Source organism: Hyperolius riggenbachi, chromosome 3, assembly GCF_040937935.1.
Source record: "Hyperolius riggenbachi isolate aHypRig1 chromosome 3, aHypRig1.pri, whole genome shotgun sequence".
NCBI lineage: Eukaryota > Metazoa > Chordata > Amphibia > Anura > Hyperoliidae > Hyperolius > Hyperolius riggenbachi.
This window is the reverse complement of record NC_090648.1, coordinates 440,984,642-441,002,480: the sequence shown is the minus strand read 5'-3', so window position 1 is coordinate 441,002,480 and position 17,839 is coordinate 440,984,642. Positions and strand designations below refer to the sequence as shown.

The 17,839-nt window shown below is 44.8% G+C and overlaps 1 protein-coding gene across 5 annotated transcripts in view; it reads right to left on the bottom strand.

The window, feature by feature from the left end:
• Positions 1-17,839, bottom strand: part of LOC137564204 (protocadherin gamma-A5-like) — a 110,053-nt gene that overhangs the window by 19,646 nt on the left and 72,568 nt on the right. Inside the window, exon 1 of one of the 5 annotated variants that reach the window (XM_068277771.1) lies at positions 12,951-13,038. The exons of 2 other annotated variants lie outside the window; for them this stretch is intronic. In XM_068277771.1, coding sequence (XP_068133872.1) covers positions 12,951-12,983 — 33 coding nt within the window. In that variant the 5' untranslated portion in view covers positions 12,984-13,038. Of the gene's footprint in view, positions 1-1,425; positions 1,516-4,669; positions 4,766-12,950; positions 13,039-17,839 lie in introns of those variants that run through there. 2 more of the 5 variants (XM_068277770.1, XM_068277772.1) reach the window with 2 other exon arrangements.

Below are 17,839 nucleotides of genomic sequence, written 5' to 3'. Positions count from 1 at the left end.
GGCTCGATTAGCCGCCGGATCGACTCCCGCCGCGTCCCCGCTCGTCCCCGCGGCTGTCCGGATCGATTCCCGCTCGTCCCCGGGCGCTTCCTTATCTTCCGCTCGATTCCTCGCTATTGTCCGCCCGCGGGTATTGAGCGGGGAATCGATCCGGCGGGCAATCGGACCTGTCGGATATTATCAGCCAGGGTGTAACCCTGGTTGGGCGGCAGTCGCTGGTCAGGTGCCAAAAGAAGAGCAAAAAACGGACTGGCACTAGATCATTGGTTGACCACTGAGGGACCGGTGTAGCCACTGTGCCTCCAGATCTAAGATCCAATATTCTTGCCTCTGAGGAAGTAAGGCTAGACCTTGCGAAACAGACTGTTAGGCTATAACATCCTATTTTAATCTTTGTACTGAGGATGGAATAAAGGTGTTTTCTTTTGCTACCCGCTGGTCAGGTGCCGCTGCATACATCCCGGATTATCGGCTGAGGCGGTTGTTATCGGCAGCCTCAGCCAACTTTAATCTAGCATGTGTATGGGGCTTTAGCCTTTCTATACAAATACAACCAATATGACAATCATTATGCCCCTTTCCCCCAATAATAAAACCATGCTGCATTTGTTATGTCTGTAATGCAAATGCAGCAAATGTAACCCCCCAAATATGAATGCAGTAGCAATTACAACCCCACATTACAAATGCAGCCATTGTTACAGTTAAAATAACAATTGCAGCAATTACTACAACCATGTAACAATTGCAGCTAATATTGCACCCCAAATTACAATAGCAGCAATCATTACACCCAAGTTATTTATTTATTTATTTATTGTATTTATAAAGCGCCAACATATTACGCAGCTATTGTTACACTACAAATAACAATTGCAGCTAATATTACACTCCAAAAAACAATAGCAGCAATCTACACCCACATTACACTTGATCTATTGTTACACCACAAATAATAATTTGCAGCAATAATTACCGTATATACCCTAACTATATACCTAAATAACAAATGCAAAAATCGTAAGCCCTAGAAAGCTATTTTTGCCCCTATTAAGAAATGCAGTCATGATTACCTCTTAAATGACAAACATCGAACTCACAACCATTATTACTGAACTGCTAAATACCACAATGTAGCCATCATTGCACTCCAAATAACATATGTAGTATTTATTATCCCAGAGAACAAATTCAACAGTTATCACCCCAGATAGCAAATTCAGCAATCATTACCACCACAAGGGCAGTCATAATTTTCCCTGTAAAAAAGTGTATCATATTGTAGTGTATTATAAAATGTGTCCCCCATATGCTTCCTCTATTATAAGAAGTGTGGATCCCTTGTTGTAACAAGGATGCCCCCTGTGAACTTCCTTTAAACAGGTATGTATATTTTGCACCCCCTTTAACCAGGTTTGGTCTCACCTTCCCCTTAAGAAAGTATTGCCTCTGCATCCTCCTTTTTAACTAGTATGGACCCCTGTACTCCTCTTAAATATAAAAACACAGGAGGGTGCATACGCAATGCTCTCATGAAAAGATTGAATCCTGTGGGCTCTGCTCCTTGACAGCTTCTCTGAGCTATGTTGAGGTTCAAACTGAACCCTATCGCCACCTTTCCTACCTGGCCGTACAGGGGAGATGACCAGTAAGTCCAACTGCTCTTGTAAAGATTCCTCACTAGCTTACTCCACGAGCATGGGCGACTTCATCAAGAAGATTTTTTCTGAAATTGCACCCATGTCTGATAAGACCCAGCCATGTGGTCCTTCCGGTTCGGCACCAACACAAACTGAGCAACAGGGACCCAGCCCCAACCACCACTTCAAAGAGAACCCCAAAGCATGCTGAACTCTATTAAGATATACAGAAGATGTTCAAGTTGGAAATTTCCTCTGCAGTAAAAAGCCTCTCAGCTAAAATCCAAGACATTGGCATCTGGGTTTGATACACTCATTGATGTGACAGCCTCACCAATGCACTGGTTGACGATAAGCTTGCTTGAGACCCATCACACTAGGTTAGAAATCCTGGAGAACAAGTAGGAGGATTTTGAGAACAGGGCCCCCAGGATGAATCTCTGTATAAGGGGCCTACCTCAGTTCAATTCATTCATTGATCTGAAAACTATGTGCTTCATTCATTAAGCTGCGCTACTAAAGCAGATTAGCTTAGTTTCGAGTTAAAATACTTAGTGCACGCTATGGGCTGCGTAACATGCGCTGCTAACCTATGCGTGCTCCCTTGTATTTAGTGGCCGCTTCTTAGCTGTCCTGTAGCTGTTTAGGACGTGATCCCCACACTTTGATTGGCCCAATGGGCTGCCAGTAACTTGACAGGCAGCCTACTGGGCCTATGGTCCATAATATGACCAAGAAATGAGCAGTCTATAATTATAATGGTAGGATTTTTGTATCTGAGATATACAGAATAACAACAACATAAATGTCCGCATTCCTGCTCTGATGGCGGAGAAGGCGAAACCGCCGTCTTTTATTGCTGTACAGCGCTGCAATCTAAGGCAGCACTGTACTGGGGACAGCCGTGTGACACGGCTGTCGCCTCCAGAAGCAGGGAAGTGATCGGCTGTCGTAGGCTGAAGCTTATTACAGCTGATCACGCTGATTGGCTGGCGGGGGGAGGGAGGGGGGAATAAAAAAAAATAGGCATATTTATTCAAAAAGTAATAAAACAAATATTTACAAAAAAATAAATAAATAAACATCTGGGGAGAGATCAGACCCCACCAACAGAAAGCTCTGTTGGTGGGGAGAAAAGGGGGGAATAACTTGAGTGCTGAGTTGGACGGCCCTGCAGGACTTTTGTCAATTAGTGGTCCCAAATGATCTATTCAGATCGTTCATGTGAAGAATCGTTAGTAAATGATCGTTTGGCAGATTGTATTGTGGCCACCTTAATCACCCTAGGGCATTACCCCTCAGCCCCTGGTGGGTCTTATTTGACAATTTAAAAAAAAAAACACGCAGCTAGTACTTTGCTAGCTGCGTGTTTGACTCGATCGCCGCCGATCCACCGCTACGCACCGCGAAAGAGGGCCCCCCCCCCCGACCCATTGCGCAGCCTGGCCAATCACCGCCAGGCTGTGCTAAGGGGTGGATCTAGATTCCCCCTGACATCATGACATCGATGACGTCATTCCGCCATGGCGACGAGGGAAGCCCTAACAAGAAATGCTGTTCAGAGCGGGATTTCCTGTTGGGTATGATCGCCGACGGCGATCGGAGGGGTGGGAGGGATGCCGCAGGGAGGGGGGAATCATGTAGCTAGCGCTAGGCTAGCTACATGATAAAAAAAAAATGAAAAACCCAACCGTGGCCGAGCACCGCAAAACAATCAAACGCCAGGGTGGTTAACGATGAGCAGGCAAACAGACCATGCATTTTTATACAGCATCATCTATTTTTTCTGGGGTTCCACGATGCACACTAGAATGAAAACATGGTCCCAAATAAAACTGAAAAGCTTGAGTTAGATGAGCAGAAACAAGCATCGCCCAATTAGGAGCTCATCATTACTAGACATGAGATTTTCATTAAAATATAATATTTTTTTCTTTCAAGCAGGGAAAACACTAGGCAGAAACACTAGCGTTGTGGAAAACGCTAGCTTTTTTGCCACTAATAAAAGTCTATGGCCCAAGTATAAAAACTCATATCTGTGTGTTTTACATTGTGCGTTTTGAAAATGCACAACTTGCTGCATGAAGACCCTTTTCCATTACTGATTGTGCTTGCGATTGTGCTTTGCTGCGATCACAGAAGCAATAATTTCCACTTGCTGCTATTAGCGTCGCAGCTGTTGGGAACAGAGCCAGGAACGGATCTAGACCAAGTTGCGCATGGGGCAAGGTCAGGTTTTGGCGCCTAAACTGCCATTCCCCATCCAAATTTTGCCGCCTTTTTAAGAATTCAACAAACTGCGCCTGGGGCTAGATATCCGCTTGCCCCCCCCTAGATCCGTCCCTGAACAGAGCGCGATCATGGTGAGAACTGCATAAGCCAGCGATTGCATTCAGGGAAAAAAACTACACGAACCAGTGGGACAAGTGCACCGCGACTTACATGTGAATTAGGGTGATCTAGTGATCTAGGGAATTTTGAAGCGGATCGCAGTTAATGGAAGAATTTCAAAACACATGTATAAAAACATATAATGTATCTCAATGGACACGCAGGGGAATCCATTTTTTGGACCCTTTTTCACTGCTGCATGTCATCGCAAGCACAATCACGCTGCATTGCAATCGCCTGAGCAGCAATCTCCACTAGCAGCGATTGCACCATATAGCCATCGGGAATGGAGTGCGATTGCCCAAGCTAGCGATTGCATGGGGGGAAAATACAACGGGCACTTGCTTTTGGAAGCGGATTGCAGCTAGTGGAAAATGGCCCATGTATTTTGTTGTTTTTTGGTTTTCTTTAATATGCTACTGTAATTAACTTACCAGTAATTGATGATTGAAAATAAGAAAAAAAGCAAACGCACCAAAAACACAGCAAAAAATTAACAATGCACAGTGCAGAAAACACGTGGCTTTCTGCACTGCTTAGTGTGCTCCCAGCCTTCCTCTGCTCGATGCTGCTGTTTTGCAATAGCATAAAAACCCACTGTGTGATCTTATTATACGGCTGCTATTTCTACTATATACCATGCTTTTCATTTTTCTCTTGCTGTATACGCCAGGGCTGAAATGGTTAACGCTCTTTATGTAGAATGTAGGTTTCATTCAGGCTTCTGAATGAAGGTATGGCCTACTTGAATGCTGCATATCAATGCTGGTGTCTGCGGTCCCCATCCCAGTTGCCATGGCAACCCATTGCCAGTTTGTTTACATGGCTCTGCATGTTCTGCTGTTCGAGCATAGTATAGCAGCGAGGGGCATGCTTTTATTCTAAGTGGGTGTTAAAAATAACAACTGAACCTGGAATAGGGAGAACAACTAACATGAAATGAAAAGAAACAGAAATAAAATGACAATTAATGATAAAAATAACAGACTAACCTGCAAGCTCATGGTGACCCAGAACTCATTGGAGTGTGTAAGGGACTACAATGGTCCTAAAAGCCCCCTTACTAAGATGTTAAGAAAAACAAAAATTTGCTTTCCTAAAACAGAAAGAATTTGCGATAATTCAGGTTGGAGTGAGCTCGAGATGTCTCCCAGAGCACCACTGCTGAATATATGCAAATTAACCATTGTACCCTTAGAGCTTGCTGGTTAGTCTGTACCTCTCGGTTTACAAGCCCTACTCCATAGAGCCAAATTAATCCATGCCATGCACTGATGAGGATCAAACAATCCGAAACAGTCTGTATGCATGTTGGATTATTATGGCTCTGTACAATTTAACAAGCTGACACATCATTGCATTCCAGCGGTTCTGGAGGTGTGTTAAGCTTCTAAGGGTACAATGGTTAATTTGCATATATTCAGCAGTGGTGCTCTGGGAGACATCTCGAGCTCACTCCAACCTGAATTATCGCAAATTCTTTCTGTTTTAGGAAAGCAAATTTTTGTTTTTGATAAAAATAAGTATCTCGTCTTTCTCCACAGATCAATGCGCCTTCTCATAATTAGTGATGATTGTGGGTATAATTAGCATCTTGAATGCTATTAGTTGTGTGCTCAATCAGGTAAGTGATTAATATTTCTCTGATATCTATCATATCGCTGGATTACCATCTCACACCACTGGATATCAATTCAGTAGAAAGGTCATCAAATTTCAACTGGAATGCTGCTGCTTGTTCTGAACTGTTATAATGAAAAGCTGAACAGCCATCGATTGCCCGCCACTCCCACTCACGCTCCCTCCGTGCTCTCATATGATCAATATCCAATCAAAATATCAATTGAGCATTAAAGCACACCTGAATTGAATTAAAACCTAGGGATTTTAAAGATAACCTGAACTGAAAATAAAAAGTAAAAATAACCATACCCTCCATTTTGAAAATGGCCATTACCCCATAACAGCTTCCTGATGAGCACACTGTTAAACTGTAATATCACCCACTTGAGCCCACTTGAGCCATAGGGAAACATGGACATTACCTTTCACATTCAATTGTAACTGGCAGCAGATGATATATAACTGACAGCAATTGGTATATTTCAGTTCTTACAAAATATTGTCAGAACTGGAAGGGATCACTGTAAGAAGAAAATGGTGAGCTTCTGAGAGGAACTGACGGTGAGGTTAGTATGTAATATTCATTTGAAGCTACGTCATGTGTTTATTTTTTTTTATAATTTTCCTCACTTCAGGTTCCCTTTAACTTACCTGGGGCTTCTTCCAGCCCTGTGTAGTCCGTCCGGTCATTTGGCGTCCTCTGGGTCCCCTCCGTTATCCCGCTGGCAGCTCAATACGATCTGCAACTGGAATGCCTACTGTGCATTTGTGTTCCTGTCTGTGCGCCCTTTTTGATCATGCTCCCATCACTTGTAGCGTTCTGTGCATGCCCAGTTCTCAAAAGACTGAAGCATGCATGCGCAGAACACTCCCAATGAGTGGAGTACGACAGAGAAGGACGTGCAGATGGGACCAAGCATGCGTAGTAGGCACAACTGGAGTTCCTGTCACAGATCTTATGGAGCTGCCATAAGGATGGAGAATGGAAGGACCCAGAGGAGCCTCTCTCGCCTCTGCCTCGGCCCGGCCCTGGTAGTACGGCTGCGCTGGGCCGGCAGTGCGCATCCTTGATCACGCACCTGTTGCCGGGCACTTTCAGCGCATGTGCGTGACATCATGAGTGATGTCACGCTCATGCGCAGAGAGTCCCGGAAGTAGTATGGCCACATAGCGAGATTCGCGGGCGAACTGTTCGCTCACATCTCTAGTCACAATCAATTGCCTATTCATATGCTCATTATATTAGAGGGGTGGCTATGTCTGTCAACCATATTGATTTATATAATAATCTGTTATAAGTATCTGATAGAGATGGGGAATGAGATGCTAACAATTCTGAGCTGATCCTAATTTTGTGTTAATTTTTATAATGTATACAGCCTAAGCCTCATACATACATTAACTACGGGGTTCTATGCCAAAGGGGCCAGTCAGGGTCGTCTCTGCTGCACCTTTTTGAGATCACATTTACAGTGGGACGTTGCGTTTCAATGCAACGTTAAAATCGCTACGCGTCTCGTTTAGAGGTAACGCACTGCAAGCAGTGAGTTACCACAACACAACATTTTAACGTTGCACTATGAACGTCCTCTAGGATTATCATTGCAGTGCAGTAAGCTGCGTTATAAGACTTTATAATGCAGCTCCGCAACGTGCCACTGTGAATGCGACCTGAATGTATTTAGTCCAATTCCAAGATGCATACATTTGAATAAAATTAGCATCAACTCTGAATTATTACTAGCTCATTGGCCATTCCTAATAAAGACTTGATAGCAGGTGCAACATTAGGGTGGTACATCTGGGGCACTACGCCGAACCTATGGCTGGGGTGCCCCGGATGTTTCCTGCCATAGCGCCCTATGCTGGAGCGGTGTCTCCATTGCTATGGCACCGTGCGGTGCCCAGAAGTCACTTGGGCGCAGCTGGCGCCACCATAGGCCGTAATAAGAATTACGGCTATAGCAGCGCACAGGGAGTAACTTCAGCGCTGTCAGAAGACGAAGCTGAAGTTACTTTAAAAACACAATAATTCGGCTTCCAGCAATAGCTGGAGCCGAATGATTTCATTCCTAACCATCCATGGCGGCCTGGAGGGGGAATAGTATTTAACACGGCCAGGAACATGGGCAGCAGCAGAATCAGCAATATACCGGCTGTATCCTGCGCCCAAGTCTCCTGCGCCGATACCTCTCGTACGCAACACAGGAGCCAGGTGAGGGGATATTTTTATGTGTTGCAGTGCGGCAAGTCACATTACAAAGCGGTCATTATGTCGCTCCGCAACACACCACTGTGAACGTAGCCTAGGTGATCTGCTATAATCTGTATCTGGTTTACAAACCTAATAGATAGTGTGAGCAACTCAATCTATCAACAGAGGATAGAACTCACAGGGATCCTTGGTTAACAGCAGCTGCTAAAAGAGGCCTCATTGGTGTGCGTCGGTGGTGGGTCCCCACACAATCAGACCATATTGGTAGCCTAAGTAATTTGCATAGGCGCAAGCTGGATGATCACAATGAGCATAAACCAGATGGTGATTGGTGGAACCTGATGGAGCGCTCCCTCCCTTCCTTGTATATTTTTAAGGGTTGATTTTATTACCGATATTATGCTGTTTTCATAATTTAAAGTTGTATCAATAAACTTTTTGTACGCACATGTAGAGCCACCATGTTTGTTCAAATAATCCTATGATTCACTACAACTCTAAATGCGCACAATGCCCAATATCACACAGCATGCCTCACATGATTTCAACGGATTCCACCCCTCTGCACTGCTATTGCGTTGATGTGAATGTACCATTAAAATATAATTGCATTGCATATACTTTGCAATTATATTGTCCAACGCAACACACCACAATGAGTCAGTGTGAATGAAGCCTTACCTACACATTTTCATGTATGAGGCAGCTGTTCCAGAATATTACCCTTTCAAAAAGCCAGTCATATGACCCAGAGATCTGCATAATAAATACACAAGCCTTAAGTAGGCTTAAGTGAACATAAAGTAAAAACAGACTTATGAGATAAGTATTTCTGTGTGTAGTATGAATGATAAATAGAGCATTATTAACATGTTAATGGGTCTCATATTTTTATTTTCCATTTAATGGCTTAATTTTTAAGATTGCATCAGACTTTCAAAGTTGCTGTTTAGAATCCACATTCTGCTTCAATAAGCTGAAAGAGAAAGAAAAGTAATAACCCTTTGAACTTTAGTGCAATTAAACTTCACTAGAAGGCTTTTCCTGTTTCTCAGCTGTTTAGCCTCTATTTACTATTCAGAAAACAGGACTGAACTGACAAGCTGTGGACCAGCTCATTTGCATAAATAACTCACTTTTTTTTTTTTTTTTTTTACTCCTGCTGTATTGGAAAACAGAAAGGGACTTCAGAGACTTTCTTACTAGGGTTAGTATTATATATACCTAGTAGGCCTAAGGCTCATTTAAAAATGGGTGCTAGCCTGAGCCTCTTGCTGTATAAACGCTTTGCACACACACCGCACATGCCCCTCCCCCCCCCCCCTGGTCTCGTCCTCCTCCTGTCCCAATGGCTACACAGGGACAGAAGGATGATCCAGGGACACATGGGGTTTATTATATAGGATGTTTATGCAGGGCCCGTTCTAGATGTTTTGCCGCCTGAGGCAAACTTGTGAGAAACCACCTCCCCCCTCCCCCCGCTGGGGGGCCGCTGAGCTGGAGGGGGTAGTGGGCAGGAAGGGGGTATTAAGCACAGCAGCGTATCACTCTTGTCACTTCCTGAAATGCCGTCCACTTACAGTACAGTGGGAGGCATTGCAGGAAGTGACGAGAGTGGAACTCACGCTGGAACACGGAAGAAATGACTCATCTCTGCCCACTGCCTCTTATTTATATGCTGCTGCTGGACTTAAAAGCTAGAGGGGGAGCGCAGATCGGGGGACCCAGAGTCCAACCCCCCCTCCCGCCGCTGTGCCCAATACCCCTTTCTTGCCCGCTACCCCCTCCAGCTCGGCGTCCCTCCACACCCACTGCCAGGCAGGTGCCGCCCACCGGACTTTGCCGTCTGAGGAACCCGCCTCACCGCGCCTCATGGGCAAACCGGCCCTGTGTTTATCTCATCAGGTCACATGTATACTTTAAAGTGGACCTGAACTCTTGCACTGGACAGAAGGAAAGCAGAGAAATGCACTCTTGTATGTATTTAGAAAGCTTAGCCTGTCTAATTCCCTCTCATCTGTGACTAATAACCACTGTAATTTGTTCTCTCAGCTGTGTCAGCTCAGGAATCTCATCGGCACAGCAGCTAATTTGTAAAGACAGAATGTTAACACTCTTGAGATACCTTTGGTAATCCAGGAGTCCCACACCCTATGGAAGTGGTCTGCCCAGTCATTAATGGTAGTGCTGATGCTTTCACAAGTTAGGGTGTGATTGATTTTCTCAAGGACTAGTGCGTAGGAAAGGATAGGAGACCTCTAGTTTGCAGCTATGTGTGTTTTTGATGCTGCAACTATAAACTGGATTAGTTTGTGCTGAGCATGGGGGTTGGAATCAGGTTTGAAACCCAGGATGAAGATCCTAGGCTCCATCAGGGTAGGCTGGGGAAAATAGTGTGTTCATTAGGGAGAGGATTCTCTTTCAGAGGTGGAAGACCTTTGGACAGGTGGCTGGAAAGTGTAATGGTTAAGGGCTCTGCCTCTGACACAGGAGACCTAGGTTCGACTCTTGGCTCTGCCTGTTCAGTAAGCCAGCACCCATTCAGTAGGAGACCTTAGGCAAGTCTCCCTAATACTGCTGCTGCCTATAGAGCGTTTCCTAGTGGCTGCAGCTCTGGCGCTTTGAGTCCGCCAGGAGAAAAGCGCGATATAAATGTTCTGTGTTTGGTTACTAAATGTGATATGTCGTATCTGGGACCTGACGACCAACAAAAACATAGTTGACTTTTGAACAATCCATCCTGTGTAGATGTTCAGGAACCAGGTAGACTTGGTGGAGAAGTCTTATGGATCCCTCCATATTTGTGGATTGCCTGCTTCCTATGGACAATATTTTGACGCATTGGGCCATTCCTCAGGATCAAGAGAGCTCTGCATATCCAGTTCCCAGGCCTTCTGATAGGGATTCATGTAGGAAGAGGGTTAGCTGTTTAGTGTGGTATAGAGGAGGGGCAGCATACCCTTTTGCATTGGGTCATGTTTTCATATACTAAGTGGGTCGGGTGAACACTTGTCCCAGGTTTAGCTAAGTGGGTTATAAAGTGGTGGAGTTGCATTGCCCCAAACAATTCAGCTGATCGAGGGTGTGCTTCCTTTTAAAAATTGTAGCCAAGTAGGAAGCATCCCACAACTCAAAAGATAGTCCCTCCACATCCACCATGAGAAGTTTAGGATGTGGAATCCCTCTGGGAATTCTGGATTCCGGAAGATCTCCATCACCAGAGAGGTCTTAGACTTGAAAGAGGCTTATAATCAAACTAATTGCCATATTTTAAGGGTATGATGGGTGGGGATGGATTTATCCCTAAAAACAGACAAATCAGAAGATTGTGACCATAGTTAACCTTGCCAAGATATTGGGGACAAGATTAATTTTTCAAGGTTTACCCATTTAGGGGCGTGAGATTCACCATGAATCCTAGGCAATATTGCCAACTGAACTTTATTATAATGGAGGAGATTGGGGATGGAGAGGCCTCCATCAGTTTTATGCCAATGAAGGGCTCTTTGTGCTACGCGTGGGCGTTTGCCTTCGCAAATAAAGATGTTGATTTCTTTCTGTAAAGCTAATATAGCTGATGTCTTAATAGTTACAGGCAATTTACAGACTCTAAAAAAAAATACACGCTCTTTGGGTGAAGAGTCATTTAATACTTGTGATTTGTCCTATCCACGAGATCCTATAGTTGTTTCACGACCTGAGCAGGGCTAGGAGATCCTGATACAGAGGGATGAAGTCACTTGCATAAAGCTGGGTATATTGAGCTTAACGCCTAGATACAAAGTGTAGTGGTCTCAATGTTGACATTTATGGGTATTGGATATAGCCAAGGCTTGAGATTTAGGGAAGTTGCCATACATGGCTTCCGACTTATCATAATTGAGCCAGAAGCCCGACAACCCCTTACAATATTTCAGGGCCCTCATAAGATACGTGGGAAAGTGGGAGGTTTGTGAGAGTCAACATAATGTCATCAGTGAATAAGTTCACCTTACATTCTTTGCTGGATAATATTCAGCAGTGTAGCAATAGGGGATGCAGAGGTAGCGACCGCATCGGGGCCCTTGGGCTATAGGAGCCCCTAGGGGCCCACCCCTGAAACACAGTATTAGCTCTTCATTGGTCCTGTTCTGATAATATTAACTTCTATAGTTCATTTGAATAGTAGTAATCATTAACACACAGTTTCCCATCCCCTTCTTGCACCTCTGACACTGTGGTTGTCCTTGATTGGTTTTGGTGTGTTGGATCAATTGTTATCTACAACCTGCTTGGGGGGCCCCAATGCTAAACATGCACTGGGGCCCACGGCTTCTTAGCTACGCCACTGGTAATATTTATTTCCTTTTAAATAATACCAGTTGCCTGGCAGCCATGCGGATCTCTCTGTCTGCAGTAGTGTCAGAATCACACACCTGAAAAATGGTTGTTCAGGGTCTATAGGTGGCCATACACTGGTTGATTTGCCATCAGATTCGACCAACAGATAGATCCCTCTCTGATCGAATCTGATCAGAGAGGGATCGTATGGCTGCCTTTGCTGCAAACAGATTGTGAATCGGGGGGGGAAGGCCACTGCCTTCCCCCCCCCCCCCCGCATATATTACCTGCTCCGGCCGGCGCGAGTCGCCGCTGTCACCGATGTCTTCTTCTCCGCTGGGTTCCGCGTTCCGGTCCGGAGCAGGTAATGTATTGCCGCTGTATTGCATCGGTCGTCGGGCATTCGAACGCCGCTATTGACGATCAAGAAAAATCTTCCGCACGGACGGCTCGACGGGAATCGGTGGGAATGATTGATTTTGGACTGAAATCAATCGTTTGCGTTTCCGCAACGATTTCACAGCAGATTCGATCACAGTGATCAAATCTGCTGTATATCGTCGGGAAAATCGTTAGGTGTATGGGCCCCTTAAGACTAAAAGTATTAGAGGCAGAGGATCAGCAGGACAGCCAGGCAACTGGTATTGTTTAAAAGGATATAAATATGGAAGCTTTCATATACCACTCACTTCATATTCCCTTTAAAGTAGAGCAGTTGTTCAGAGTTAAAAAAAAAAAAGAAATCCAAATCTTTGCTTTACTTGGCAGCGTAATCCTGACTGGTTGCTCCACATTTGCCCCTCCAGCTATAGAGACACCCTGATAAATCAGCCTGACAGAGCGTAAGCTCCACATTTTGTTACTATAGCAATCTGAGCTGAAGCTGTACAGGCAGGCTTAGCAGTTGTAACTAAGCTGTTTGGAGGAGTGCACCTGGTAATTATGCACACTAGAGAAATACATTAAAATGAAATCAAACAAAGGTGGAAATTTCCTTTTTATGCTAACTGTACATGATAGCTCCAAGGTCCAGCTAAATATGAACCAGCTGAAACAGCAGATCTCCACAGTTTGCCCCAAGAATGTGATTTTAGATTAGTGATGTATGCAGTTATTTGGTCCTTACCAGCAGAACCAGACCTCTTTCTCCATGTCAGGAGAAAATGTGATAAATGCTATAGGATTATAGATGGGGAAAGAGAGGATGGATTAAAATAAATATAAACTTTTGAGGAAAAACTTATTCCCTTTGGAGGTAGCTGAGCTGATTGAGCAGCTGAACTGGAAGTGATAGCTTTGTGTGTCTGCAAATTAACTGCTCAGACTGTGTCAAAGAGAGCTTTGGGTGTAAATTGTGAATCGTTCAGGAACAGCCTTATCAATCCGTCGACAGTGCATACACACGCACTAGAGTCTGCTGAAAACCCGCCCGGCGGGAGGTGCCGACAGACCCATCGTTGGCTGCTGTCGTGCATGTGTACGCACCTTAACAGTGAACTGTTGTCTCAGCTCTGATTAATTTTAACCACTTAACATCTCAGTCGTTTTCAGCTTATGCATCCGAGCAATGTTCACCTCCCATTCATTAGCCTATAACTTTATCACTACTTATCACAATGAACTGATCTATATCTTGTTTTTTCCGCCACCAATTAGGCTTTCTTTGGGGGGTACATTTTGCTAAGAGCCACTTTACTGTAAATGCATTTTAACAGGAAGAATAAGAAAAAAAATGAAAAAATTCATTATTTGTCAGTTTTCGGCCATTATAGTTTTAAAATAATACATGCCTCCATAATTAAAACCCACGTATTGTTATTGCCCATTTGTCACGGTTATTTCACCATTTAAATTATGTCCCTATCACAATGTATCGCGACAATATTTTATTTGGAAATAAAAGAGCATTTTTTACGTTTTGCATACATCACTATTTACAAGCTTATAAAAAAAAAATAGAGAGAAATATTTCATCTTTACATAGATATTTAAAAAGTTTAGACCCTTAGGTAAATATTTATGTGTTTTTTTCTTTTTTATAGTAATGTTTTTTTTTGTTTTTTTTATTAAACATTTTATGTGGGCATTTTTGGGAGGGTGGGATATAAAAGTGTTTTATTTGGGGAAATATTGGTGTATTGTAATGTTTTTGGGCATTTACTTGTAGTTTTACTTTTTGGCCACAAGATGGCAATCTCGATTTTTTTTACATGACGTCACTCTAAGCGTACAATGTACGCTTAGAGGGACACCGCTTCAGAAAGAGCGAAGCTTCCGAGAGAAGCTGTCGCTTTTTCAGCGGGGGAGAGGAATCAATGATCGGGCTCCATAGTCCGATACATTGATTCCGTGGCTACCGACTCCGCGGCCCGGGAGTGCGCGTGCACGCGCGCGATCGGCCGCGGGAGCGCGCCTGTCCTCCTTGACGTTTTTATACGTCAAGGAGGACAAAGTGGTTAAACAAACAAATCTGCTAACTAGGCTATTCCCCTTCAACTTCTGGCCAAATTTGTTCTCCTCACTTAATATAACCTAAAAACTCACTGTCTCTAGGTAAACCCATTATATATTACCCCACATCTAGCTTCGTGCCTATTCCTTTAGATTGTAATCTCTCAAGCAGGGCCGTGAAGAGGGCCCTTAAGTGGGGGGTGCTCAAATTTAAAAAATTGTACAAAAATGCAATAGGGTGCGCTCATGGACTAGTGAGACCAGAGCCGGGACAAGGTCCTTCAGCACCCAAGGCTGAGACAGCAAAGTGCGCCCCTCCATCCCTCCCACCCCAGCTGTCACACACAGATTGCTATTAGATAAATAGGTGCCCCAGAGCCCCCAACCTCCCCAACACCTTAATCTCTAGTTATCTGGCTTGCAGTTACTGTCATGTATCCCCTTTTCTTATTTCTTTCTGCTTCAAACACAATTGGGAATGACAGCTGAATGAGTTGTGTGCCCCCTCCTACACTGCGCCCTGAGGCTGGAGCCTCTCCAGCCTCTGCCTTGCCCGGCCCTGAGTGAGACCAAATCATCATATGTAGTGTAATAGATAGCGGAGATGCCGCCACAGCGGTGAGCGGCATGGCGGCTGTCTCCGCGTCTCAGCCGGCGGCCTCCGCTGCGCAATTACATGGTGGAGTTTTGACTGGTTCTTCAGTTGCACATAGACTGAGGGCTACACGCACGCGCGCCAGGCGACAGGACCTTTATGCGAATAGAAGGGGAGTCAGCTGATCGGCCGGTCAGCTGACTCCAGCAGTGCTCCTGATTGGCTGATTGACTGGGGCGGCGCTGTGGGGCGCTCTCAGTATATATAGGACCTGCCTGTCAGTAGCTCCTCGTCTGCTGTTGCAAATGCTACGTGTTAGCACTCAGACCTCAGATCCCAAAGTGTGCTAGAACCCGCAGGAGCTGGGGATCCACACTTAGTCAAATTCTGTTGATAGCTAAAGTACTAATTGAATTGTATTATTTGTTATGACCTTCTGCTAGCCTTGACTACTCTTCTGCCTACTGATTCTGTGCTTCTGCCTATTTGATCTTGTTGCTGACTCAGCCTGAACACTACTCTGATTTAGCCTTCTGTCTTTGTACCGTATCTGTCCGTTTGTTGCCGAATCTGCTTGTCTGACTCTCCTGCCCTCACCAGTGAGCCTAGTCCCTGGTGAGGGATTCTCTGTACAGCTTAATCACCTTCTCCTCAGGTGACCAGTAGCTGTAGTACAGTCTGAATCACCTGCTCCTCAGGTGACCAGTAGCTGCAGTACAGTCTGAATCACCTGCTCCTTAGGTAACCAGTAGCTGCAGTACAGTCTGAATCACCTGCTCCTCAGGTGACCAGTAGCTGCAGTACAGTCTGAATCACCCGCTCCACGGGTGATCTGTATACGTTGTCTTACTGTGCACCACCTGCTCCTCGGGTGAACTGATTACTAGTTAATCTGCATCTCCGGCTTGCTGGAATGCTGATCCCTGTGTTCTATAGAGATATTTCCCTCTACTAGCTCCTCTGGGAAGTTGGTATCTCTATCTGTATTACTGTTGCACTAAACACTTATCTTTACATCTGGTTGTCCTGTGTCTCGCTATACTCGCATTATTGTTGATTCTGCAGATCAATACATAATCAGGTATAGCATCTGTATTATTGGTGATACTGCAGATCACCAATAATCAGAAAATCTGTTCTTGCTGACACCAATCGTTACAGAACAGCAGACCAAACATTATGGACACACTGCGTAGTCAGGTTGAAGTCCTGACCACCGCGGTAAACAATCTTACCGGGGTGATCAATACCCAACAGACTCAGATCAATCAACTGTCTGGGACAGTACAGGTACTTCAAACGACTATTGATACAGTGCGATCCCCTTTAGTCACGGACCTTCGTATGTCTGTACCCGAAAAGTTTTCTGGGCATAGATCTGACTTTCAGAATTTCAGAAACCGTGTGCTATCCTATTTTGAGTTGAGGCCCAATCAGTCAGGATCTGAGAACCAGAGGGTAACCTTTATAAAGACCCTTTTGTCAGGAGATTCACAAACATGGGCATATAGTCTTCACACAGGGCATGAGGCATTATCCTCAGTTCAGGAGTTTTTTAAGGCTAGGGCCGTTATATACGATGATCCGGATATTGCTATCACGGCTGAGAGGAAACGAAAGACTCTCAGGTAGGGTCGTAATCCAGTGGAGGTTTATGCTGCAGAATTTAGGAGGTGGGCTGTATCAGCTAGATGGGGAACGTATGCTTTATTAGACTGTTTCCTGTCAGGACTATCCGATGCAGTTTCTGATTTGATGTTAGGTCATCCTGAGCCTAAATCTCTAGACGAAGCAATTTCATTGGCGGTGTGGGTTGATCACCGCCTTCGCTATCAAAAACAAACCCGTGGGAGAAATGCTGTAAGATCTGTTTCCTACTCCTCTTCTCCACCCTCGACACCTCAGGACGAACCGATGCAGCTCGGTCAGTCTAGGTTAACACAAGTGGAGAAGAATCGCAGAAGGTCAGAAAGACTCTGTCTATACTGTGCTGAGGAGGGTCACATTATCCAGAATTGCCCTAAAGAGTCAGGAAACGCTGCCGCCTAGGTGTAGTCAGAGGTAATACCCTAGGCGAGCCGTGTTTACTTCTAGATAATAACTGTTTACTCCTCCCTTGCTCCATTACCTGGGAGGGTCGGGCCACGGCCACAGAAGCATTCGTGGACTCAGGCTCTGCAGCTAATTTTATAGATTATGACTTTGTCAAAAAATTGGGGATTCCCTTACTTCCTTTAGACTGTCAGATTTTGATCACAGCGGTAGATGACTCTCCGTTACAGTGTAGACAACCTCTCTCCCAGACCCCCTTATTGTTGTGTAATATAGGGGTTCTACATAAGGAGAAACTACAGTTCTTTGTCCTGCAAATGGCAACCTCTACCATAATCCTCGGTATGCCTTGGTTGCAACTACACTCCCCTCAGATCGACTGGGCTTCAGATCAGCTACAGAGCTGGTCAGCCCGTTGTCATCATCATTTTTTTGAGAAAATTGCTGTTTGTGCCACCAAGGTTCAGGTGAAATGGGTGCCAGTGCAGTACGCAGAATTTTCTGACTTGTTTTGCCCACAATCAGCAGAGAAACTCCCGTCACACCGGAGCT